The sequence below is a fragment of the Alexandromys fortis genome, unplaced genomic scaffold, assembly GCF_014885135.2.
Source record: "Alexandromys fortis isolate MF-2015 unplaced genomic scaffold, M_Fortis_MF-2015_v1.1 scaffold_8_9099976_23576923, whole genome shotgun sequence".
NCBI classification, from domain to species: domain Eukaryota; kingdom Metazoa; phylum Chordata; class Mammalia; order Rodentia; family Cricetidae; genus Alexandromys; species Alexandromys fortis.
In genome coordinates this window covers 11245560-11273554 of record NW_026067899.1, presented here as the reverse complement: position 1 = coordinate 11273554, position 27995 = coordinate 11245560, and the positions used below count along the sequence as shown (strand labels likewise).

At 37.7% G+C, this 27995-nt stretch overlaps 1 protein-coding gene across 15 annotated transcripts in view; it reads right to left on the bottom strand.

Moving 5' to 3' along the window:
* Positions 1 to 27995, bottom strand: part of Baz2b (bromodomain adjacent to zinc finger domain 2B) — a 321551-nt gene that overhangs the window by 53496 nt on the left and 240060 nt on the right. For 13 of the 15 annotated variants that reach the window (XM_050122560.1, XM_050122535.1, XM_050122624.1 and 10 more), the window contains 9 exons: positions 23211 to 23399; positions 18107 to 18271; positions 16911 to 17107; positions 9179 to 9376; positions 8627 to 9022; positions 5104 to 5704; positions 2940 to 3227; positions 1877 to 1937; positions 1047 to 1155 (listed from right to left, as the gene is read on the bottom strand). In XM_050122560.1, coding sequence (XP_049978517.1) covers positions 1047 to 1155; positions 1877 to 1937; positions 2940 to 3227; positions 5104 to 5704; positions 8627 to 9022; positions 9179 to 9376; positions 16911 to 17107; positions 18107 to 18271; positions 23211 to 23399 — 2204 coding nt within the window. The remainder of the gene's footprint in view (positions 1 to 1046; positions 1156 to 1876; positions 1938 to 2939; positions 3228 to 5103; positions 5705 to 8626; positions 9023 to 9178; positions 9377 to 16910; positions 17108 to 18106; positions 18272 to 23210; positions 23400 to 27995) is intronic. The other 2 variants (XM_050122654.1, XM_050122644.1) reach the window with 2 other exon arrangements.

Sequence of the window (27995 nt, the reverse complement as noted above, 5' to 3'; positions counted from 1 at the left end):
GGACACTATTTGAAATGACAAGACTGCATGGGGACCAACAATCTCCATTTCATCACTCCCTAAACTAGAAATGTTTTCAACAGTCAAGATACCAGGAATCTAATAAGCATTTACAGATAAATGTATGGGTCAAAGGATGATCTCCAAGGAAATATCAGAGAAAGGAGACCTTCTTGTGAAGTTGTTTTGGGGAGGGAGTGTAAGGTAATATATATTTAATTCACAAGTAAAAAGGCAACTGTGGTGATATTAATTAAAAGCCCAATTCCTGCAAAGCACTAGAATTTCCACCTAATACAATTCTCTACTTCCCAAATTAAAAACACGTGTAAACAGACACAATGTGCTGTGATCAGATGACAAGACCCTGTCCCCAAGCCACGTGATGTTCACAGATGTTCCAAACTCTTTGTAGGGTAAACTTCACATAAACAATGTAGATATTTTCATACATACATAAAGTACAAAACTGTTGATACAATTAATAAGTCAGTAAGAGCTAATCCAAATATGAAAAGCATCTATCTCTTACATCAAAGTCCTCTGCTGCTGGAACAGTGCGCGAGGGTCTTAGGAGTGATTTTCAGAATTGTGTGTGTAAGTGCAGGCGTGAGCTAACAAAGGTAACCATCTAGAATCAGTGAGATCTACTTCATTTAGGTTACAGTACTCCTTTCTGGCTCAAAGCCTACTTTAAAGGGTAGATCCTATGGTCCACCCAGAGGCTTCATAGATGCCACCCAGTACTGAAGCTGAAATTGCCCTCTGTGACAGTAACTAGTCCACTTTTGCTGTGACAGTGAAATAAAAATCATGTTTTTCCACTTCAGGTTTTAATAATTACAATCCATCTTTGATGTGCAGTTAGCTTTCAAGACATAAATGTCTTGCATATTTCATAAAGAAGCTATATTTAGGTGAGCAATGTGGGTTAAGCACGGAAGACCCATATAAGAGAATGTTTTGAACCAAGAAAAGTGCATTTTCCTCTGCATTAAAATGCAGTATCAGAACCAAATGTACGGGACATGGAGGAAAGTGTTTACCTTGATCACTTCAGGGTACTGCCTAAGCTTCTTTCCACACGGAGCGTAATATGCCACTTCTCCTTGAAGGCGCCCACCAAAGTTTCTTACTCTTGTCTCTCTCTGCCAGCTACATATAACAGAAGTGAGCATTACAGGGCACTTGATTTTATTAAAAAAACTTAAAAAGTTGGAAAAAGTACACATGCTCTTCAGAAAAGATTAAAAAATAAACATGTAATCATATAATCCAAATATACTTATTACTAAAATGATTTAGATTTTTAGCTAACTGATTCATCTAGAAAATTAAAGACTTGGGAACATTAAAGTATCAAGTTTTACAGAAATCACAGCTGGAATTACATTGAGGGCTTACACGTTTGAGTAACTCATCAGTGCACATGGTTAATCTTGCAATAGCAGAAAGCCCCACATGAAGAACACACAAATGCCTCTCTATGTCTGGGGCCCTGAAACCCAGTTTGAACTGGTACCTATAACTGAAATCAGTTAAACCAATCTCTCCTTGAGTACTCTGGCCTTAACCCACGACATCTTCCACTGTCCTTTGCTTCTGTCTTGGCAAAGCCTTCTGACAGTATTGTTCCGGCTCCTTGACATGTGACTGGCTGTTGGTTCATTCCAGTAACACGAGCCCATCAAACACTGCAATACCTTCCTTCCCTTCATGTGAAATTAGGTGTATTTTCAGTTTTCTGCTGAATCAACATATTGCCCCTTGTTACGGCTTTTCTGTTCTAATCACTAATTTTGTAGAGAGGAGAGAATAGGAACTCAAGCACACATGAAACATGCATGAACATGGAGGAGGGCCTTGTGTGGCATACCCGTATTCCAGAGGCACACGCAGCTCGCGTTCATCGGTCACTCTTCTTCTCTTGGATGGACCTTAAAGAGAAGCCAACCAGCACATGAAATATAAAAATGTACACATGAGAGTTTCCTTATAGTTCAGAAATTTCTCTTTGAAAATAATTACATGACAGATTATTAGTATATTTATGAAAACTGCATTATTTCTAATTTTTTAAACAAAGCATAGTACATAAGACAGAAGTGTTTCACTCTTGTGACCTAATGACAGACAGTAAGCATTCTCTTGAACAGAACAGCGCATAGCTTTGCTCCTGTCATGAGTAGAAGCAACAATCAGGAAGGAAACAGCTGAAAGGGTTCAAAAACCAATTCATTCTCTGCTTTGAAAGTCTAGGTTTTTAGATAGATGCTACAAATTCTAACGGTTGGCTCAAATACTGAAAGAGAATTTAATTTCTGTGTGCATATGGATATCCATAGCCCAAAACATTACTAGGCCTTTAATTAATCATAACTCCACAAAAGAGGACTGTGCTTATATGTATATTTTTAAGACAATTACACATAAATATAAAATTAGTCGGACACCATGCTTATTTGTTGAAATAAAAATTTAGAAAGTGCCAATGAAAGTAAACTAATTAGAACAACAGCCAAATATTGTACTATATAAACCTGTATTTTCTTAGTTATTGAATGAGAATAGTAGCTTTGGACTGTTAAATGGAGGATCTTTTAAAATGAAAATGCCTAGGCATTTACAAAAATACATAAAAATATAGCATGATATGGACTAAGAATGCAACCCATCCAAAAAAAAAAAAAAAAAGAAAAAAACAGAAACAAAACCAAAAAGGATTCAAAAGCAAGAGGGATCATCAATTAAAAACCATAGGGGAAAAAATTAAAGTATCAGGCAATAGATTAAGTCTTTTTAAAATACATGTTTCTTACTTAGGCAATCTAAAACCTACACGCAATACTGGATTACGAGATCTCCTGAAAACTGTGTAACTAGCAATCTTTGCTGCAGTCTGACTTGACTTTACATCGATAAAAATAAACTGTAGGTACCAGAGTGTGGACTTGAAGTGAGTGTGGAAGAAGAAGTGCCAAGAAAAGCAGGAGACTGGGACTCAGAGCACAGGGCGGCAGGAGCGGAGCCCGGGGCGCCTCCTGTGTGGAGGCTGTGAGGTGTGGAGTGAGCTGTGAGATTGATGGGAGGGCTTTTGGCAGAGGAGCTTGTCTGGTTCAGGTTCGTGGCAGTTTTCTCTCCTTCAGTGTCACTATCTGATTCCTCCTGGTCTTTCTCATCGTCGTCTTCTGAGCCTTCTGTATCTGAGTCTGAATTACTATCTGATTCTGGGAAGTAAAGAAGCACTTGGATATTATAACTAAGTCACAACCAATCACTTGCAGCTTGCACCTAAAGGGAGTAGTTCAGAACTGGTATTTGCAACTGAGAATTCAAGGAAGCAATTTCCCAAGACTAAGAGCAAATGTTAAAATTAGCATCTTATAAGCTATTTGAATCAAGTGTATGAAGACGATGGTTCTGCAAACTTCTCTTAAAAGGATCAGTTTTACTTGCTATCTGAATCACCAAATAGTTCCCACTTGACACTATTCACATTGCAGTTCAGCTTAATGCTTTCAACATTAATTTCAACAGCAAATCTTAGGTAAAATAAGGAGATATTGTTGAGCAAACAAACTGACAGGTGCCAGTGTCTGCAGATTCCCCTGTGCTAAACTCACTACCTAGGAACAAGCATCAGTCTGGCATTTGCGATTTGGCACAAAAGAACACAATTTTTAGGGAGGGGTTTTGGTTTGATGTTCTGCTTTTATAGCTGTAGTTCAAGTTATATAAAGACACCACCGGGCTTCTCACGATTCACAAACTATGCTCACAGAAAGAACTGGCTGGAGTGAAGTCCAATGTTAACACATGTTAGTAATACTCCTCTAGACATGTAACATCCAAGAATGGATTAAACTCCAGATAGACACATACATAAAGATGTGCACACAGGACAGCATCCAGATAGCCATCCTAGCAATGTTCTACCTGCACTAGAGACTTCCATAAAACCTAGTTTTTGAAAGCTCAGACTACAGACAGTCAGCACTTTCAGGATTAATATTATTAGGACATTAAATCGTACAATGACTATTTTCCTATTCATACGGGTTACTGAAAAATTTCTGGCTGAGCAGTAACAAATCCACATAGAAACATATACACAAATATATTTATGTAATCTCCATTTAAATGTTCAGTTGTCTTGCATTTTATGTGTTTAAAAGAACTCTTAAAAGGAAGAAACAAAGAAAGAAAATATTAGAGTAAATGCAGATTTATTTAATCAAGGCTTAACTTAATGACCCCATATTACCTAGTAAATTCTGTTATCAAAAATTACTTAATGTTTTGGTTCTTTTTGAATGACCATGGTAATATCCAGTAATGTTTTAATACTTTGCAGGAGAAAATAAAATACATTAAAGAATATTTGGACAGCAAAACTTGGCCTTGATATGGATAAAAGACAAACTTTTTAGTTGGGGAGAAGGGAAGGGGTATAATGAGGGAAGAGAAAGGGACAGGGTGACTATATTCAAAACATACTGAATGAAATTCTCAAGGAACGAATGATCCTCCCTCCCCGAGACAGGGTTCCTCTATATAGCAGTGGCTCTATAGACCAGGCTTGCCTCAAATGCAAAGGGCCACCTGCCTCTGCCCCGCTCCTCTGGGATGAAAGTCATATACCACTATGTTTGGCTCAAGATTATTATTACTGTTCTTCTTGTTGTTGTTGTTGTTATTATTATGGTTTTTAAAAGAGTTTCTCTGTGTTGAACTCAAGAGATCTGTCTGCTTCTATACCCCCATGGTGTTAAAGGCATATGCCACCACCACCTGGCCAAAACTGATTTTTAAAGCGAAAAACAATTGTACGTGGATAAGTGGTTCTGAATGAAATGCAAATTTAGCAAACTGATAAAACTGTTTGATTCATGCATCATCATACCCACTTTAAAATTAGTCATTTCAATCCAGGTGAATGACAAGCCAAGATTTAACTTAGAATTCCAATATCAATCACTTTTATATTTTATCAACTATAAGAAATAGTGAATGACAATGATTTCAGGGTTATAAATTAACATTTTTTCAAATGTTTTGGCATATACTTAGAAATAAACTTTAAATTTTAAAACGGAAAATAACCTGATTGACTGTCATCAGACTCATCATCATCATCTTCCTCCTCTTCATCTTCTTCCTCATCATCTTCCTCCTCATCTTCATTTGAATCTTCAGAGTCTTTACTACTGGGAATGTCGGAATCCGCACCTCTAAACTGTTCCACCAAAGACTTTGCGGGATGAGGGTGATGCTGTGTTTTCAATGGTGTGACATTATTGCTCACCACTTTCTCCTTCCCGTGGCTGTGCACGATGGGAGAGGCAGAGGGCAGGACAGGAGTCTGATTGCCGGGTCTTCTCCCACCTGTGCTCAGGTTGACAGGTGAGGAGAATGGGCTGCTACTGGCGACGTTTTCGTTAATCTTACTCTGCATTTTAGTTTTGGTAGTAAGTGCTAAAGGAGCTTCTTGAATGACACTTTGAATGACCCCATTTGGTTGGTGACTACCTAAAAGTGCGTTTGTCAGAAATGGATTAGGGTGGTTGTTCTCTACTGGTTGTTTTGGATGTGCTGGTGAACTAGAGGTTGCTTTTGTGTTTGACAAAGCTGCAATAACCTTCTTCAGGCTCTTCGACGACTCCTGTTTCTTTACTTGTGATGGGAATGTCTGCTTATATTGTTCCTAATGAAACACAAGTTAAAAAAAAGACAAAAAAAAAAAACAGTGAGATAGACTAGAAAACAAAGACTGCTTCTGTTTGTCAGTATCAGAATACGGGTTCATTGAGAAACTCAAAGAATGACATACAAGGGGCTGGAGAAGGAGTGTCAGCAAGGACAACTGGCTGCTGAATCTTGGCTAGACATGATATGGTCACACTTATTTGTTTAAACACTCAAAAGGCACTGTCCTTTCTCTTTACTGTGACTCCCATTTTCATAATAATCCAATCCTTAAGTCCTAAAAATACTCCCAAACTAGTCTCTTACCATGTGTTTAGGTTCATTCATTAAAAAATGCTAAATCTTGGGCCATGCTCTTACTTCCTCTTTCCCAACTACCAACAAATGTTTTTATAAGAACACAAACTTCATGTTACATGAGTTTTCTTTTCTTTGATTCTGGGACCATTGTCAACCTTATGCATCCAGTAACATGCAAATCACTTCATAATTCACCCAGAGCCTACCTTTCTAGCTGAAGCAGACTGCTAAGCGTGACAGTACCGTGTCACACTTTTCCTCCTCCCTCAGTTGGCTAAAATCACTTGTCTACATGAACTGTTTCTGACAGGTGAACCACTGCTCACACTTCTCTAACTCAGCAGCTTTCCACGTGTGTTTCAGTCCTAGAACTCCTTCCTCCACCCTGGAGTCATCCACCCGGCTGATAGCCAACAACATTCTAGCTGGGTTTTTTGTTTTTCCTCTTTTTTGAAAAAGAATACCTACCATTCGAATAGCTAGGCTGGCAATGAACTCCTGATCTTTCTGCTCTAATTCCATTAGATTACAGCATGCAGAACAAACATGTGATTCTATAATTTTGTTTGATTATACGGGTCTGTATGTATAATGCTTTAAGGAGCTAAGGTTCCATTTCCAAAAATTTCTGTAGCAGAAACTGTCATGTATGGTCTTCCTAACACATCATCTACCCTGTACTTGAACTCACCGGAGACTAATACTAGATTACCAAGTGACTTCTTGAGGAAGAAAGTCTTCTGGTTGTTTACTTCTTGTCTTTTTAGCTAGAATCTCATTCAATGGTCCAGATAACCCTGGGACTCACTGATACCCAAAAGCCCTCCAGTTCACTGTGATTCTCTTGTTTCGGTCTCAGCTGGCATTACAGGCACAAGTCATCATATCCAGATAGAAAAGATTTTCAAAGAAAAATTTTAAGATATAGGGAAACCAATGGGGAGCTGGGTGCTAGGCTTAGCAGCTGTGTACTTACAGAAGGCCATGGGTTCAATACCCAGCATGAGAGGAAAACAAACTTTCAGACAAATAGAAGTAATCATATAATAAACCTTCTACTAAGTAATATATGTTTGCTTCTAATAATGGAGCGAATGCTTCCATTAAAGTAAAAGTTTTCACTGCACATTGGTATTAATTATCAACAACTACTCCTGCCTTTAACTCTAAGAATTTCATACCATACATTTATACCCACACTTGCATTTTATTGCATTTTTATTTCATGGCAAGACAGGTAATCCTAAGTCTATACACACTATCCATTTTGATGTTAGGGAAAGTGTCTAAATATAGTGTTTACAAGTAGAAAATCTATTGCTGTTTTACAGCATCAACTACCCATGCGCCAGTGGGTGGGAATCTCAATGTATTTTCACTTATCTCATTTTCTGCAAATGCAAGAATATACTCCAGATTTGACGTGACTGACATAGATCTATGAAACTCTACTCCTGGAATATATATATCAATCATACCTACTAACTTAAATTATAAGTTCATGGTGTAAACACTGAAGGAATCAATGATAACATAAATCAGAAATTCATAAGCTAAGGACAAGACCAGTGGATTAATAGCAGGTAGTGTAGAGCAAAAGAGATTGTCTTAAAAACAAAATTCAATATGCCAGAGTACTCTACAGAAAATAATTTAAAGAGAGACACTCATTAAATAGTCTATAATATTAAATAAGGCATATAGATAATATCATTTAGAATTGAGTCTAATACAAATGTATATTCACAGGCCTGGAGACATAGTTAAGAGATGGCTCAGTGGTCCTCTTCCAGAAAACCCAGGTTTGGTTCCCAGCATCCACATGCAGCATGCAATCATCTGTAACTCCAGTTCCAGATGACTGGATGCCGCTGTAAGCACCAGGCGCGCGCGCGCACACACACACACACACACACACACACACACACACACACACACATCCATATACATTAAAGAAATGTCTGTTCACATAAAATACCTACAATTCTTATCATTTCAATAACTTACTCATAGAATGATCTCTAGACAGTAAGAACATTAAAACTTTTCATTAGAATGCACACATACTCTAAAGACATACAAAAATGGTTGTTTTGGGCTTTAGAGCACACAGAAATATAGGCATTTGCTGCTACTGTGCTCAAAACAGATTTTTTTTTTCATAAAAGACTTCTACACTTAAATTCTAAGAGTAAAGGTAAATTACATAAAAGTTAATTTCATCAACAGGTAAATAATATTAAAATAAATCATTATTTTAAAAAAGTAATTATAAAACTTATCTTATTCAACTATAATATATTCTTACTGCCAAAGCAGTAGAGGAGGGGTGGGAGGGGATGGTATACGCAATAGTTTTGTCAGAAACATATGAAACTGGGGAGTCTATGACTATAAAATCAGAAAACACATTTTTGGGGGATGCTGGGAACTGTACCAGATCTTACTCTAACTCTGGGCTACACAGAATAAAATCTTTTTTTCCTCTCCTGGAGTTTAGGATCAAACCCAGTTGCTATGCTCCATATTTGAGAAGGCGGTACAAATTAAGCTATTTCTTAGCCCCATTTGTAACAAAACCTTAGCAGTAATATTCCTGTGTATATAATATTTAGCTTACCCGTTTGGATCGCAACTCACTGGTCAAAGAACTAGATTCTTCAGAGGTATTTTTAGTCCCTGCTTTAAGTACATCAGGAGAAGGAACTATGAGTTTCCTGTAAGGTTCCTTTTTGGTTTGATTTACCAAAGACAAAGGTTTCACATTGGCCACCAATCCCGTAGACTGTATTACACTGGTGTGTTTGTTCACAGATTCCTCCTTTGCCTGAGAGCTTTGGAAAATAAATGGAAGCTGCTGTGACAAAACCTGAGGCTGCTTCTGCTGGGATTGGAATGATGAGTGAGTCTGGGATTCAGACACAAGAGGTAATGGCTGGTGTATTCTTTTTTCCTGGGCTTTTTCAGTTGCTTTCTGTCCATCTGCTTTTGGATCTGAAATACCATGTAATAGCACCTGGAAACACAAGGTGAAAGGCAGTTATCTTGATATCCATGAAAAGCAGCAAGTGGGATAACTTGGAGAAAGAGAGTATTTTACAAGGCACTGTTGATCCCTTAGAGACACAGCACAGGGCTCCCTGAAACAGATCCAGGCTCATGGAAACAGTACCTGGGTGTCGCTGTGGTGTTGTGCTTCAGTCTCGGAGTCCGAGTCCTCTTCACTCTCCTCGATACTCTGACCTTCTTCTTCTTCCTCTTCCAGATCGTCTGAGTCGCTACTACTAATGCCTTCACTTGAGGTGTCTGACGATGTGCCCGAATCACTATCACTGTTGCTAGAACTTTCCATAGCTTTCTTCCTCGGTTTCTGGAGACAGAGGCATTATTTGGTAAACTATCCTTTGAAGGAATCCAGGATTCAGTAAAGTCACACTCTTAATTTTCAAGTGATATCTTCAACTTCAAAACATCATTTTAGGAAAGAGAAATAATTTATCATAAGTGATATTATTAACTAATTTATGTAGCAGGAAATCATCAATAGAAATTCTAAGATCTGACATGGTTATTACTTAATGCATTTCCCATTAAACTGTTTAGAAAAAAATGATCTAAAATATTATTATGTGGTGGGACAGCTTTTGTAATATTAAAAATTCCTATATTCTTCTATTTAAAATGATTACAAATAATTCTATTACGTTGCTTGATGTGTAAACTGTATTCCTTTGCATAGAGCATAAAATGACAGTTCCATGTAAAACAGTTAAAATACAAATATCACACATATGTAGATTCATCTACATCACAATGCTTCAAATAGTGCAAAATTAAAAATTGAATCAAAAATTCCAAAATAATTACACAGATTTAGAGTGTCTTTATCTATACAGTTTTTATCGTTTAAACATTTCCCTAAGATGTTCCAAACAGCCTTTAAGGGACCTAGGAGAACCTTGTGCCACAGTGAATTGTTGCCCAGGAAACTCTAGATTGAGTAATGGTGGAGAGAGGAGGGAACATATTCTAAATACAAAAAGCATTTATCCAGTATTGAATGACACATGGAAGGCACAGTAGACAGCAAGAGATTTATGGAGCTATGTCAAAAAAAGTAATCCTGGCCGGACGTGGGGGAGCATGACTATAATCACAACATATGGAAGACAGAGGCAGGTGGATCTATGAGTTTGAGGCTAGCCTGGTCTATAAAGCTAGTTTCTGGATAGCCAAAGATATACAGAGAAACCCTGTCTGGAAAAATAACAAAGAAGCACCCCCCCTCCAAAAAAAAAAAGGGAGAGAGAGTAAAGAAAAGAAATGTAATCCGTTAAAGAATATTTTACATAATATATTTACATACTATAGAGAGGCAGGCGTATTTCTATCAGTTTCAGACTGCCCTGGTCTACATAGTGAATCCTGTCCAGCCGGGGATACAGAGCGGTATCTTGCTTTTAACAAAATTATAAATTAATCACTCAATCACACAGGAGAAAAAAAAACAATTTTAGAATATTTAAGACGTTTTGGAAAAATATTGAATAACATAAAAAGCTGACAGAAAGGGACAATAGTTCATATTTTACAAGCAGTCTTTTTTTTTTTTTTTTTTTTTTTTTTTTTGGTTTTTCGAGACAGGGTTTGTCTGTGGCTTTGGAGCCTGTCCTGGAACTAGCTCTTGTAGACCAGGCTGGTCTCGAACTCACAGAGATCCGCCTGCCTCTGCCTCCCGAGTGCTGGGGTTAAAGGCATGCGCCACCATCGCCCGGCTACAAGCAGTCTTATGTTTAAGAAACAGCCAGAACGCTTGGAAGCCTGTAGTAAAGGATACTTTTCAAGACATGAAGGTGTAGTGGCACACACAATTCAAAGAGGTTGTGAGAACAGAAGACCTGAAGAGGAACAACCAACCAAAATCCCAGAGATGATGGGAAAGGGCCTCTGAAGACCAACATATAACTGAGAAGAAACTGGCAATTGATGGCAATTGAGAGAGAAAATTGCTTATCTTACAAATACAGGCAGTGAGGAGTTACTCATTCTCCAACGGATGGTTCTACACCCATGTACATACAGGCAACAATAAATCTACTCAGCGGGTAATGAGAGGGAGAGGGACGAAAGAGCACATACAAAGTAGAGTACACATCAGCAAGAACAAGAAGTTGGGAGGAAGGGGAATGTAGGAGAAAATGGAGGAGGAAGGAATGAAGAAAGTAGATTGTATATAATTCATACATATATAGGAATGTATGAATATGAGATAAACTATAAAACTCATTGTCAGTTTAATAGAATAGAATAGGCTGGAACAGACTGGACAGAATTGATCAAAGGGATTTTAGAGCCTGGTCCACAATTACAATGGAGTACCTGATTCAGAGAAGAGGATAATGTGGCCCTTAAAGGTAAGGTCAGTTCCACTGGAGGAATGGATCCAACATACAATAAATATTGAATCTCATGATGATACTTAGATAGGAGAGGTGATTTCCAGAGGTTTGAAGAAAATTCAACGGTGGCAACCAAGCTCACCTTAAAAGGGATTTTAAACAGTGTATTCCTAGAAACAATGTTTTTCTAAGAATAATCCATTCAGAACACCCCTCCCTTCAGGATTATGCAGAAGGTGGGGCAAAGACATGTATTAGACTAATGAATGTAGGTCAACCAGGAATCCATTGGGAAACTCCACGAGGGTCTTCTTGCAAGCCCCTTTGTCAAATCAAGTTCAGTCATTTCCTGCAATCACGGAGGAAACTCCTTCAAGAGCAATTGAAGAAGCTAATGCCTATTTTAAGAGATCATACGCTTTGAGTAATAAGAACAGTGACAGACGGGAGAAAAATATTCAGAATGTTGAAAGAAGTGAAGAAAAGTTGCCTGAAAAATTACAAAGAGGAGCCTCTACTAATTATTTAGGTTATAAAATAGTTTTACAAAAAATTAGATCCTGGGCGGTGGTGGCACACACCTTTAATCCCAGCACTTGGGAGGCAGAGGCAGGAGAATCTCTGTGAGTTCAAGACCAGCCTGGTCTACAAGAGCTAGTTCCAGGACAGGCTCCAAAACCACAGAGAAACCCTGTCTCAAAAAACCAAAACCAAACCAAAACAAAACAAAACAAAATAGGCCTGTACTAAAAAATAAGATCCCAAAAGGGGCAAATTAGGAAAGACTGACGACAGACTCTTGAGGATTTGCAAAGATTGCTGGGAGACATTTCACATATACTGTGCAATGTTGAGATAAAACATGAAGACCTGATTAATTTAAACTAAACACGAGATGGTGACAAGAACTTAAATAGTCCCAGGGAATTATCAGCTGAAGTAGAGAGAGAACTGACTTTATCAATCAAAATCAATCAAAAAGAGAGGCTTTGATTGAAGAGAAATTAGAGAAGGCACATGTGGATCATGTCGATCGGAATCTTAACTGCATTCTGGTCATATTACCCTCCAAATATTCCCTTATAGGAATTTTAATGCAGAAGGAAGATATTATCTTAGAATGGACCTTTTTACCATATTAAAAACTTATAAGAAAATGTTCTCTGAGATAATTCAAAAAGAAAAATTGAGACTTTGTCAATTAGCAGGAATAGACTCAGCAGAAATTATAGTACCTTTTAATAATGATGAAATTGACAAATTTGGAAAGAAAGCAAACATGGCAAAGAGTCTTATATTTCTCTCTAGTTAAGCATTTTTAAGTACACAGGTCAGTACTATTACACACACTCACAGTGACACATAGTTATCAAAATACATCTTCAAAACACTTTTATCTTGAGACACAGAAATACTAAACACATTATACACCAACTCCTGGGCTAGTGAGATGGTCAGGGGCTGACCTGAGCCTGACAACACACATTGAGGAAAGCGGGAAATGACTGTCCAAGTTATGCTCTGACATCCACATGTGTGCTGTGAAATGGGAACTAGCAGACATGTGCATGCACATAAATCTCTCTTAGAAGAACCGTATCACTTCTCTAACTAGAAAGAATAAGTAAACAAGAGTTCATATATTGAGACTCCACATTCAAATCTTTGGAGTACATACTGATAAATGGAATGACTGGATCATATTATAATTCTCTATTAATACTTTAAACTTAAGGGTTCACTGCATACTTTGTCCAGGGAAACTCTCATTTCATATTCCTTAAAATTTTCTTCAAACCATAAATAAGTAAAAAAGCAAATAAATAATTTTTAAAGATGGCATTGGCTACATGTAATATGTATATAAAATTACAAGAGCAGAATACTTTCAACCTTCAGTAGTTTTACTTTCCAAACAGGCTACATGTCTATCTATATACTCTAGTCTGAACTATTATCTAAGTGATACATAAGGAAATGTACTTATCAGTGATTCTAATGAGGAGGCCTGAGACCACTACTCCACCTCTGAGGAAGGACGTATAAATTATCTGGAAAAATTTATTTCAAACTATACAGAAAAGCACTAATGAGGCAATTTTTACAAAGCTTTTAGCCTTGAAAAATGAATAGTAAAAATACAGGATTGTATGTTCATTTTATTTAAGCAATCTGTAACCATAACACATGTTGGGATATGTATGACGCAAAATGTTTAAGATGATATGAAATTATAATTTTACATTATGATTAGATTCTAATTTAAGATTAAAATTTTGCTTAAGAGCCAGAGTCTGTAGACTATTACTTTTATTGAGTTGTTGGCATGCACAAATGTGGTACTGTATCTGCCCGTAGAGTTGACGAAAGAGGAATGTCTATAGTAGTTTTAATGTGGCTTCTGGGGAGAGAATGTAGTGAGGAGTGCTAATTCTGCTTGAGCATATCAGTGGAGGTTCCTCACTAAAAACATACGGAGGGCTGTTTGACGTTCATGCCTTTATGTCCACTGCATTGAACCTGCCGAACACTTTTGGTTGTACAACACTTTTGGTTGTACATTTCACTAGATATTTATCACTACTTCCATGAGGTAGGATGACAAAGTTTGAAAGAACAGACACATGGTTGTTAGAAATACAATACAGACACATATCCAATGACAGTGCACGAGGGTAGCTTCATACTTCATGAAGAGCAGGTGGTGTGTCACACACAGGGGAGCTAGCAGAAGCTTACACTGATGGGACTCCCTTGGAAACACATCCTAAGGGAGACCAGAGAGCAGCTGGAGAGCAGAAGGGGGAAAGGAGACCTAACACGGATCGCTGGGAGGAAAGAGCTAAGGATGTTTCATCACTCATGCTCAGTGGTGTTTGAAGCAGAAAGAAAATGTGCGGGGGCCTTGTACTGGACTGTTGAGACATTCAATAAGCTTCTTAGAGACACCAGGTAACTTCCCCCAACCTGTCTCTTCTATGGGTGTACTATATTTTGGGAAATATCTATTTTCTGCTGAGAAAAACAGAGATCAAGAAAAAATAGATAAAATGCATCTGAAGGTGTTGTGGATAAAGGAAACCTGGACTTAATGATGGTCACATTTTATGAAGTTGGGTTGTCAGGGTTTCTATTGTATCACATGAAAAAGAGAAGCCAAAACTTGAAAAGACTAGATTCTGGAGTGAATTTGCCATATAGTGCATACCCCTACATCTAGAACCAGTTCTTAAAAGATCTAGTCAGAAGGAAGAGTCTATATTAGCAGTCTGAACAAGAAAGGGTAACAGAGAATTATCAAGTAGCTAGGATTGCTGATATACACCAGCAACTTCAACCTGAAGGCAATGAGGCAGGAGGAGCTTATGTTTCACACCAGCCTGGCCTAAAAGGTGGACCTTGTCTCAAAACAAAACCACACTTTAAGAACTATTAGCTAGTAGAAGATACCTGCTAAAAATAATGAACAGCCCTCTCTAAATAATAAAGAAATCACAGATATAGCCATTCTTTCTGGAGGATGAAGGAAGAGGGCTTCTTTCTCATGATTCCCATTCACCTAAGGCTAAGCTAGAGATTTTATTGAAGAGAAGTGACTCTTGCCCACTGTATGGCAGAACTGTGGAATAAGGTACCATACAGTCCAAGGTCCTAGCACACGGGGAACACTGCCAGTTGGGGACCAGGAAAATTATCTAGCAAGGTACCCATTAATATTTCAGCAACTTGCTAAGATATATGATCACACTGTGAACCCCGAGTTTGCACTTGTACAACCATGGTCAGGAGGTAGAGCCAGCAACTAGTTGATAGGAAGTTCATGGGGAATCAGAGGGAGTCCAGAAAACAGAGAGATGGACAGGAAGAAGGAGAGAGAGACTTTGATTGAGTGTAGTGTGGTCCTTTTTGGTTTGGACCCAAAGAGAGACACTCTCTTTCTGAGACTCTGGCAATGAGAAAAGGTGAGTTAGTTGTTTTTAAACTTCTATGAGCTAGGTTTCCATCTTCCAGCCTCTGACTCCCATGTGTTTATTGATAAATAGAATGATAAAGATTTAGTGAAAAACTACATTTGGTACTTTGGTAGTGGGGCAAGAGGTAGACCAGGCAAAATGTGAAGGTCCTAGAAGTACACTGCCTGAGAAGTGGGCAAGGACTGCAGAGCAGCAGGTACTGGCTGTGCCAGCAGAAGAAAAACAATAAAACCGTTGTGATGCCAATGCAGTTGACTAGAGAATGCACAGCATTTGAGTCCTGTATACCACTGCTTATATCTGGACTAGTACCAGCCAAGCAGCCACCAGCTGACAGGGAAGTATCACACTGACTGCATAGACTAAAACAAACACTAAAACCCCCATAGTCAAGAGCAACGGGGACTTGAACCGGAGGAAACACTAAATTTGGCTCCGTAATCAAGAGCAGAGGACTTGAACCTGAGGAAATGAACCTAATTCCCAGTACCTACAAGGCAACTCACAACTGTCTGTAACTCCAGCCCTGGAGGATCCTACTCCCTCTTCTGGCCTCCATAGGCACAGCATACATAAATGGAGGGGAAAACACCTACACACACAGAATTCAATGAGACAGAAACATATAAAGAGAAAGAAATACTAAACCAGCAGCAAAAATTCCTACTCTTATAGAACACTGTCTACAGTCTCTTGGGTTTTATAGCTCTAGTTTTGACAGGGTCTCTCTTCTAACAGCCTGAAAATCTGCTATGGAGTTCAGGCTGGCCTAGAACTCAGTTCACCTTGGCTAGGATTCAAGATGTGGGCCACCACGCCTAGCCTAGGATCCTATCTTAATGAAAGCCTATCTCACGCCAAAAGACAAAAAAACAAAGAATGTTTTTAGTCTTCAGAGACAATAAACTGATAACTTACACACAGAGACGGAACTGGCTATATGTGGTCAACTGTTGTATTGCAAAATGGGTGCGCAGGAGTAATTGGACTATTGTGATTATCTAAATTATCTCCATAATAATACATTTCTCAGTTTTGCTCCCCTAAACTAGACTCTGGAGTTAACATTTTTGGTTTCAAATTCTGACTCAGCCCCTTACCAGGCAATTATTTTGATGTTATTTTCCAATTTGTACTAACAACCACCAAACACAGGGCAAAGGGAAATTTGAAATAAAAATGTAAAGCAATTAGAATAGAGCTAGCATCTAATATGTATGTTTCCATCAGTGGTACAGTGCAGGCTTAGTTTGTGGAATTCCCTGAGTTCAATTCCCACCACTGAAGAACTAAAAGAAACAAAAGCTCATCTCTTGGTAGTGATAATTAAGTATATTATTTGTACAGTTACTGTGAGTTTTAACTGTCCAAGATATCTAATCTAGTAACAGCATTATACTATAAAAATAAAGATCTGCAAAGAAGGAGTTGGAAATAAGAAATTAATCCACACGTTTTGGTGACATGACTTTTAAAATATTTCCTTTATATATTGATTTATGATGTACTTATTCTTAAAGAAACAGCTTACCTTATCTTTGATTTTGTCAGCTCTGGCATCCAAAGGCTGATTTTTGCTTTGTTCCTGATGACATTTAAGGTTTCCTCCACCTGAGCTTGTGCTTTGATTCTGTCCCATGGAACTTGAAGCGGGAGTGGATAGTACAGACGTACTGACACCAAGGACAGAGGATGATGCACTGTTGCCATTAACTGACCCATTTATACCTTGGAAAGAAGCATATTTATATAATGGAACATTATTTGACCAGAACAAGGAATGAAGAGCTTGTGCATGTGTAATGTAGATGGAGACCACAAACACGGCACATAAAAAAGGTGCTAAAAGACACATGACTCTACATGAAAGATTCATAATACATACTATAGAGACGAGGTAAAACAACAGTTGTGATGGGTCAGAGAGGAGTGATTACTTAAAGGGCATAGTATTATTGAAGATTAAAAATTTTAGAGTATCATAGTGGGTGACTATCATGCAACATTATGAGCATATTAAATTCAACTGAATTATTTACTAGCATTAAACTGTGTGACTATCACTCAAACAAACATGTTTAGAAAATAAGTTACATATAAGTATTGTTCTTTCAGAAACACTCAAAAGAGCGATGGGCAGGGCTAGAGAGATGTCTCAACGTTTAAAAACACAGGCAACACTTCCAGAGGAGCTGGGTTAAATTCCAAGACCCACACAGCAGCTCACAACTGTAACTCCAGTCCCTGAATACTAAACACTCTCATACAGACACACATGCAGGTAAAACACCAATGCACATTTAAGAAAGAAAAGCAGTGGACTACCTAAAACATTGTAACTTCTAAACACTATCATAATAACACTTAGAAACTATATAAATGCATTTAAAAGAGTAACACAGACGTAGGGTACTAGCTTGGACTATATCTGAGTTAAGAAAAAGCGGCATTCTATCAAGTTCAGTGTAAGGAGATAAGGACATACAGAGGCAAGTAGAGTTGGGTTTAGATCCTGGCTAAATCACATGGTGTATAAGCAATACTTCCTAGCACAACTATTAACCTTGGCTGAAACTCAGGAGATGTGTACTCTGAAAACCTAATTCTAAGGGATGATGATGTAGGAGCATCTAGCACAAGGCTGTAAAAATGTTTTTAGAAACAAACTCTGCAGCAAAAGGCATCAGGCAGAGGTTTCTGGTCCCTCGCTCGTGCTGAAATGAGTACCTTTCTCAGAACCATTTCGATTACTCTTTCCAGAAGTCCTCGAATGGAATGAAGAGTCGTGATTCTGGGCTGGAGGAGCAAACAGTGGTGGAATTCCCAGTAATGGTGGGAAGAAGGGCGCTCCTGCACGAGTATGAATGTCTGTGGCTCGCCACCATTCCGCACCTCAAAAACAAAAGGAAACTGAATTACCTTTCAAAACCATGCATGGACCATTTCCAACATTTTATTGAGAAACAACGTTCCTGGGATAGAACTACTCAAGGCACATAGTTTTGATCATTTTTTTCACTGTAAACAGGTAATTTGAACTTATATAATCCTCTCTTATTATTAGGTCATTATTCAAAAATATTCCATTAACACTTTTCTAGATTCAAGCTAAAAAAGAATACATTGTTCATAATTTAAAAACTGCTAAAACTTACAATTTAAAAAGAACCATTTGGCTTGATAATCTATACCATCTACTTACTAAGCCAAAAAGAAAAAGAATGAAGTCAATATTAATCTATTTCAAGACTTTAAATTTGAAGCTCACGCCTGCAGCCTCTTAAGATTTTTCACCAATTATATGCAATATAAATCTGGCTTGGACAAATCTGGTGGGTCAGATGAGAATCTCAAATGCATTCACGGATTAAGTAAATCTGTAGACCCCCCCCCAAAAGAAAACTTATTAGCGTTTTTGGTTTTATAATAACAAATAATCAGTCCTCAAACAAAATTTACAAAACAATTTTTCATTAAAAAATGTTATGCATAAGCAAAGTAGTGGTGGTGCATCTTTAACCTCAGCACTCAGGAGGCAGAAGCAGGTGGTTCTCTGAGTTTGAGGTCAGCCTGATCTACAAAGTGAGTTCCAGGACAGCCAAGGCTACACAGAGAAACATTTTCTCAAAAACAAACAAACAAAGGCTTATAAAACTTCTACCTTTAAAATTTATAAGGAAATGAGTTTTCCTTTACACTGTTCATAAATTATAGATGACAGTCATTTTTAAAATTCATATCAAACAACTAAATTTGAGAAAATCATGGAATGCAATTCAGATATTCAAACAGAAGTTCTTCATTAAATCTCTTGGGGGGAAAACCAATTTTTATGAAATACGTTTTATTCTAGGAAGAGTAAAGATTAAAAAGAGCTTTGGAAATTATCCTAAGAACGGTCTTCAACTGCCCCCATCACATCCTAGAAACAATCTCCAACTGGATAATCCACTAAACCTCACAGTCTCCTAAACAATGGCATTATTTCTTTGATTGAAATGAACACTGTGTGTGTGTGTGTGTGTGTGTGTGTTTGTGTGTGTGTGTGTGTGTGTGTGTGTGTGTGTGTGTGATGAACGGCACAGGTAAAACACTGCAAAGGCCATTGCTGAAACTGGAAAATGGAGTAGCTAGCAAATGGTACCCTGAATCCTGGTACGCTGAACCAGATAAATTCCAGTTAATCAATCAGGTACTCAACCACTGTCTAAACCACATTTAGATGGATAAAAGGAGGAGTATATTTTTGGGGAGAGGGCGATCTTATTGGCAGGGGCCCATTCCTACTGGCAGGTTTGTAACTTAGTTTCCACTTAGTTGACAAAAACAGAATGCAATTTCACAGCAATAATTGTTTCATTTAACTTCAGACCAAAGTCTAAAAGTTGGATATAAAGATTCGTAAATAACTAAGAAGTCAAGTAGTCAAAGTAGAAGGTTTTTAAATGTGATAGATATAATCAAACAACATTAAAACATACCTCAAAATGTTAATAGCAATCAAGGATACAGTAGGTATTAGAGAAAAATAATAGGAAAAATGTATGCATCCCAGAGACAAACATACAAGATCAATTAGATAAAATAAAGAAAATGGCCTTTTCTGAAGATAAATCTTTGATATTATTTAACAAGAAATTATTTTCTAATGGAAAGTTTATGTAGCTTTCAAATTGAGGAAACTGTACAAATTTAGTCACTAGCTAACTCACTTATCAAATGAAGATAGAAAACAAAAATAACATAAGTAGAAGGCACAGGATGAAAGTCTAAGGACACTACAGTGGCCACAATGGTTATTTCCAGGTGTGATGCTAGTATTTTAGAGTATACACTGAATGGCGAGCAGTAGAATGCGCTGTAGGTTTCTTGTTCTTTGTTTTTTGGCACCAGGTTTTACTGTTTAGCTCAGGCTGGCATAAAACTTGTGATCTTCCTGCCTTCCAAGATCTATAATTATAGTCGCATGTGTGCATGCCTGGCTGTGATGTGGCAAAATTTAAAAATCACTCATATATAAAAAACATCCCAAAACTTCATAGAATTATAGCATTAAAATGTAAACACAAAGAATTTTAAATATTTTAAATGAATTTCAAAAACACTACTTTAGTATAAAATGAAATTTTGATTAATATCCATAAGTTTACACTTGCTGTTTGAAATAAAAAGTTGTACATGTAAATAATCTCTAAAAATTATACTTTACTTAACATTGCTAACTTCTCCTTGTGATTTTGTTGTGTCTGTGGGAAACATCTTTCCTAATGTGGCCATTTAGTCACCCTTCTGAGCTATAGAGAATTTATATATTTAACTTATTGCACCAAAGTGTAATTTAAACAAAAGTGGTTTCTCTATCATCAGCTGTAATCTCTATCCATTTGGCAAAGAAATACATACACATATGCACGTTTTATCGTTAGTGCTTCTGCCCTACATGTATCTGTCTCTAGGAAACCACCGATTATCCCTGGTGTGTCCTGGCATGAGCAGTCTCATGCAGAGAACAACGCCGGTGAAATGGGGGAATGCCTTTTGAGGGTTCAAGAATCACACTGCTTGTTTAGGTTCTTTAATATTTTTTATTTATTTGTTGTGTGTGTTTGCATGTTCATATACATGTATGTGTAGGAATGTCACAGTAGAGGTCAGAGGGGAACTGGAGGGAATAGGTTCCGTCCTTGCATCATGTGGATCCCATATATTAAACTCAGGTCCTAAGGTTTGGCAGCAAGCACCTTTCACCACCGAACTGTCTCATTGGTCTTGGGCTAGTTTTATATACTGAAGATAACATCATTATTAAAGTACAAATAAGTTTTTGTTTGACTGTTTGTTTGTTTTTCCTGCTTTTTTTTTTTTTTTGCGGGGGGTCGAGACAGAGTTTCTCTATAGCTTTGGATCCTGTCCTGAAATTAGCTATTGTAGACCAGGCTGGCCTCGAACTCACAGATATCCCCCTGCCTCTGCCTCCCAAGTGCTGGGATTCAAGGAGTGTGCCATGAACTCCCAGCAAAACAAATGAGTTATTTTTGAATATTCATTGACCATCTAAAATAAATTACCACAAATATGAATGTACTGAAGATATAAATCAGTAACTACTTACATTGCCATTAACTATTTAGATTTTGAATCGGAAAATTTTTATTTCAGGAGACAGCTATTGATGTCTGGTACTAAACAACCATGTTAAAAGCAGAACGAAGCAGGCAGAATATTGCTCAAAAGGCAGAGGTAGGTAGATCTCAGCATGCTTGAGGGCAGCCTTATCTACACAGAGAAGTTTCAGGCGAGCTAGGGCTACATGGTGATGCATGCCTAAAACATACTTTAACAAAAAGATTTAGAAATACACACATGTCTAAAGTCCCTGTTAATATAGTAAAACAAATATTCAAACTTGGTCAACACTGACTGTTCACAAAGTTTTCCCACCCTCCCCTCTCCAAGACAATCAAATTAAGGAAAGAACGTGAGTCAACAAATAGTACTTTTCTGTTCTCTGGGTTTCAAAAGATATTTGGTTGTTTTTAAAGAAGCAGTAGATACTTTGCCTGCCATTAAAGCAGACAGGAAAAAGTGGCCATAGCTCTTCTGGACTAACTCCACATGTCCTTTGGACAGCAAACTAGACATGCTTGTCTACTGGACTCTTCAAACAGCCCTAGAAAGCAGGAATGTTACAGTTTTCAGTTTACAGGTTTGAAAATCCAGGGATGAGAAGGAGGACAGGGATTTGTCCAAGGGGAGATTTATATTTAGATCGATTTCCAGCTAGAACTCAGCTCTGCTGTTAAACCAAGCTTCCTTACTAAAACTAAACCATGCTATGTAGTGATTAATGTGAAATTTGGACTTTCAATAACATTTACGCAAATTCAGCTACTGTGTGACCACAGTCAACAGAATTCCATGTCACGTTGGCCCTTACCAGGCACATAAGATAACTGCCTAACTGCTGGGGAAACATGTATTCCAAACATGCTTTGGAAAGTTTTCAAAAAGGAAAAAGTATAGATATTTAAGAGTCTGCCTCAACTTCCCAACAAAGTAGAGAAAAATAAAAAGGTAAAATAGTTGTCAGAAAAGCGAGACTCTACCTTCAGGTTCTAGGATAATTTTTCCCAGGGCTGGGTGTCTCACCCAGGGTCTCATATATGGAAGACAAGTGCTCTGTCACAGCGCACATTTCAAGTCAGGTTAAATACTTGATTTAAATATTGTCGGTAAAGCACTTGCCACAATAGCATGAAGAACAGACAGCAATCCTATGTAGCAAGTGTAAAAAGCCAAGCACACATCTGGAAACAGAAACCTGGAGCTGAAGAGCTCCAAGTGCAGTGAAACAGCCCGGTCTCAAAAATTAAGGAGTAGAGTGATTGAGGAGGACACCTGACTTCAACCTCTGGAATTCCACAAATATATTCCCACATGTGCACTCAGCATATATACATAATATACATTAACATATACACACACACGCATACACACACACACACACACCCTTCCCCCCAAAAAAACCAAAGCTGTAAAGAATTAGAACTGTACACTCACATTTTTATACATACAATACTTTGGTAAAATATACCAGAAACACTTGCCTTAAATATTCTGTGTTTGTTATGTAGGTAAACACCTAAATACCGAATTAACTGTGGCATCCCAACACACATAGTGACTGTATTTTGCTATATAGAATAAAACTGAGCCAACTCTTGCCCATGAATCTAATACACTATGCTTTGCTGTTCAGTTTAATAACAAATGCCTGTCTGATCATTTGCAGGCCTTGCTCCTTTCCTTTGACACGATAGCAGATGTTTACCTGGAAAAGATGTTAGTTGGGGATGTGCGGCTAAGGCTGTGGGTGTACCAAGTGTCCCCAAACCACCAAATTCTGAATGCCCTGAGCTGGCTGAATGTAGACCAAAGACTGGGTGGCTGACCATTGGGAAGGCACTCGACACTGTGGACAGGTTAAACGGCTGATCCCCAGCTGGTCTGAATAAATGTCCTGGGAGGGGAAAAAAACACACTTAAAGTTGTTTAGATAAAACAGATGAGTTTTACCTGATTTCAGCACTCATGATGCTTACAACATAATTTATCTATTAAATTTAATTTTCTAATTTCTTTAATAACACAAAAGCATTGTGAAATTAATTGTGAATTTCAGATTAGGTCTCACATCTGACCTGAGGAAATGAAACTGACGTTTTGTCAAAACATGTGCATTGGGTTAATATCACATTCTTTCATTCTTGAGTAAAAAAAATCCCATGATTCTAACCCTGAAAACCAATGAAGCAAATCCCAACTCTATTCAACATTCAAATGATCATACTCAATGCAAAGAGACGTGGTTTTCAAGTGCACAGTCAAAGCTCCATTCCCTGTCTAACATTTTGTTGAGAAAAGCATCCTGATTCCCAAAAGGCAGCTTATGCCACTGAAGTCAAATACTGCCAAAGACAGCACAATTAATACACTTACTATGGCATTTCTAGATGGATTCTCAAATACATCTTGTCAGAACAAGAAGAAAAATCTTTCTGTACTTACAACAAATAATTAGGACATTTTGGCTGCCTACTATGAAAAGAGAATATTATTCTAGTCTGAAATATTAAGAAAATAGCTCAGTATACTAGTCTGTTTAAAGAATTTACTTTGAATGGCAGGGCAGGCTTTTAATGCCAGTACTCAGGAGGCAGATGTAGGAAGATCTCCATGAGCGGAGGTCTGTGAGGGAGTTCCAGGTCAGCCGGGAAGACACAATGAGACCTACTTCGTCTATGAATGGAGTGGTGGGCAACTGTAACCCAGAACTCAGAAGGTTCTAGGCCAGTCTGGGCTCCATAAGGTCAAGTGCAGCCTGGGCTAATTAGTGAAACTGACTTAAAAACAAATGAACAAGGACTGGGGATGTAGATACTGTTTAACAGTAAGCAAGGGCCTACCCTAGGTACTTCTGAGGGGGAAAGGTGCGCAACTCTGTGAATACACCTGTAGTCCAGTGTTTAAGCAGAGTAGGAGTCATATGGTATCTCTGGGTCTAGGTCAACTATGACTATGGGTGACAGTTTCATTAGTTTTACTCAGTAGGTCTGAAGTAAATGAAAAAGTAAGTCGTAAATGAGAATACCTTTGCTTTTCACTTAGCTGTCTATCAAATGTTAACTGTTTGTCTGGTCCTAAAGAAAACAAGACCTATAGCCCTCCATAGACTGATAAAAACCTTATGCTTTTAAATGAAATAATGTGAATATTTTCATTAAAATGAGTTGTACAAGTATATCTTCCTTGTGTGCACATTCTCATCAACCAATCTGGTTTTGTTCTTTAAAGCCAGAACAGAAAATTAATGAATTTTTTAAAATCTGAATGTACTTTTGAATTATTACAGATTCTAGATATTACCCTTGAAGCTGAGCTAAAACAGGGAGAAATACAGTTATCACCATCACTGGTTCTTATCAAATAAACCAACTTCTCGATTCAGTTGTATTTGACAACATATAATTGCTGTATTTCCTTCTCTGCACGTTGCTAACAAATGAGGCAAACTAGTAGTCATTTTTTATTTGCATATTTCCATGTGTGCATTTGTCCATGTATATGTGTGTCTGAGTGTGTGTGTGAGCATGCGGATGCTGGAGGACACCTTGGTGTTGATCTCAGGTACTGTCCACCTTTTCCTTTGAGACAGTATCTCTCACTGGTCTACCACTCATTGAACAGACTGGCTGGCCAGCAAGCCTCAGGGACCCACTTGTCTCCATTTCCCAGGACTGGGATTATACATATAAACAAACATACTAAGTTGTTGGTTTGAAACTTTTCCTTTTCTACTTGAGTTCAGAAGCTGAAATTTGTGTCCTTTGCTGCCAGCACTTTACTCACAGAGCTATCTCCCAAGCTCCATTTCATTCATACTTTTAAAAAGAAGTACTATTCAATTGTACTTGCCAACTATATGTATGTAGTCATGGCTTAATGAAAAAAAAAATATGAGCCGGCAGTGGTGGTGCACACCTGTAATCCCATCACTCGGGAGGCAGAGGCAGGTGAATCTCTGTGAGTTTGAGGCCGGCCTGATCTACAAGAGCTAGTTCCAGGATAGGCTCCAAAGCTACAGAGAAACCCTGTTGGGGGTAAAAAATAAAATAAAAAAAAATCTACACAAAATATTACAAAAATTGGAAAGCTCTGAAATTAGTGATGGTTGAAACAATTCAATGAGAACTAATGAGTTAGCAGTAAAAAACATTCAGAAATACATAATTAAACATGAAGAAGCAAGAGTTAAATCTGAAGAGTCTCTATGGGCAGAAAACGTAAAATACCTGAGTGCTTATTACTCCTGTAGCAACAATTAAAAATCAGCAAGGTATCTGATCACAATAAAGATTTTTGAACCATAAAACAGTGATGTCTAAGAAGAACCTGAAGGTGTGATATTTTAGTGGGTTTTTTTTTCTTCCTACAGATACACGCCTTCTTAAGGATCTGACAAAGCTCGTTCCCTTCCCTGCCTCTACTCTACCATGGCTGTAACATCTCAGTGCATGTGGTTTTTATGCCAGGGCCTGGGTTCCATGACAACAGAAACTGAATCTCCCTGTACTAGGACCCTACATTTCTGGATAATCTGAACACAACAGGAAGTTGCTGTATATTTGTGTCACACTCTTCATACTGTGACTAGGACACAAAATTATGAAAGAAAAGTCTGTCTTAAATACCCACTGTAGGAAACATCAAAAGGATTTTCATTCTTTTGCCTTTTAAAAGGCTAAAATAATCAAGAGTCATTCTTTAAACAACTAAAAATATAACACCTTTTCAACCCCTCATCCTGTAAATGTTTACCACCTTTTTCTCTGCTCTAACTGCAAAATAAATCACTAAACTTCAATTAATCATTATAGAAGCTAATTCAATAATATCTGTGTTATAGTTTTAGTCTTTTTACACAGTAAAAATACTGTTAGGGTACACCCTTGTTCCCATGGAACTATCTACTGTCTTAAAATGTGAAGTTACTGCTCACAGGGAATTATTTTTCTCATTTGTGTGTTGCTGTAGAGTGTGTATGTGTGTGTATGTTGTATGCACACATGTGTACGGCTGGGTACACATGCATGTGTATACTCAACATTGAGTGTTTTTCTATATCACTTTCCAACATAATTTTTGAGACAAGTTCTCTCATTGAAGCGAGAACTCTACGATTGGCCCTGGCCTGGTGGTCAGTGAACTCTTGCACTCCCCGCATGAGGACTGTGTTACCATGTCTATTTTTTGTTAAATGGGGGACAGCGAGACCAACTACGGTTCTCACACTCCTCAAACATCTCCCCAGGCCTCCATGGAAATTTTAAATTGATCGTAGACTAGGGATGGCATGATGGCTGCTAGTATCATCAATAAGCAATTAAAACAGTAAATCACATTTAAAATAAAGCTTGTTCTGTATTATCCAGAGAGCAAGGTTGAAACAAAACCTAAATCAAATAGGATCTATTAGTTTCCTAAATATAAAACAAGATTATTTGAATATTACAAAGTTCTACTTTTGGAACAGCAAATTCTTCTTACATTAATATACCTAATGTCAACATATGCTCCCAAATAAAACTATCTTGATTAAAAATAAGTTTTCTCAAAGAAAAATCTGTAAACTTAGATAACTAAGGCAATATTGTTTCCTTTAACTGGAAGATGTTCAGTCTCCATTATGAATGCAAACTTTACTTCAGCTTCTGCTTTAACTGATGATGGGAAACCACGGATAACCGAGATAATGAACATTTGTCTGCAATGGCAAGGTTAAGATTCTCAAATGACAGGCTTGAAACTTTTTCAAGTCTACTTGGGAGGCAAAAGCCACTGTGTCAGTCATGAGGAATGAGAATTATGAGCACCTCTGTCAATCTCAATGAAAACTATCCCCTGTGAATGAAGCAAATAACAATTCACATAAAGAACTGAAGCCCTGGAACTGAAACAGGAACAAACCAAACCAAAGATACCATATAAGCTGATGTTCTGTGTGCAAGAAATGTTCTAAACTTCAATGCTACACAAATTTGCTGCGCCAAATCTTCAGTGCTTTAAAACTGCCAACATGATTTTATACCACTGCAAATCTAGTCTCTAGTTTGTAATCTGTACAGTATGGCTATCATTAAAAAAAAAAAGGCAGTCCATTTGAATACAGATGTTAAATAACAATGGAGTGTGCTATAAACTGAATAATTATCAATTAACATGTGAAAGTCCTAACATATCAGTGTTTAATATTTTGAAACTCAAATGAGCAATGTATAAAACTGAACTTAATTAGCAAAAAGAATGCTATAGTTAATGTGGGTAGAATATTTCTCCTCAAATCTTCATTTCACTCCTTTATCTTCTTATTTAGAGCCATTTAAGCTTTATGTTTAATATTTAGAAAAATATATGGAATGCAAACAAATTTAGTCATTTATTTGTTTTTCAGCATTTACAGGGTCTTTCTGTATAGCCATGGCTGTCCTGGAAATCATCCTGTAGACCAGGCTGGCCTCAAACTCAGAGATCTACCTGCCTCTGCCTCCCTTGTACA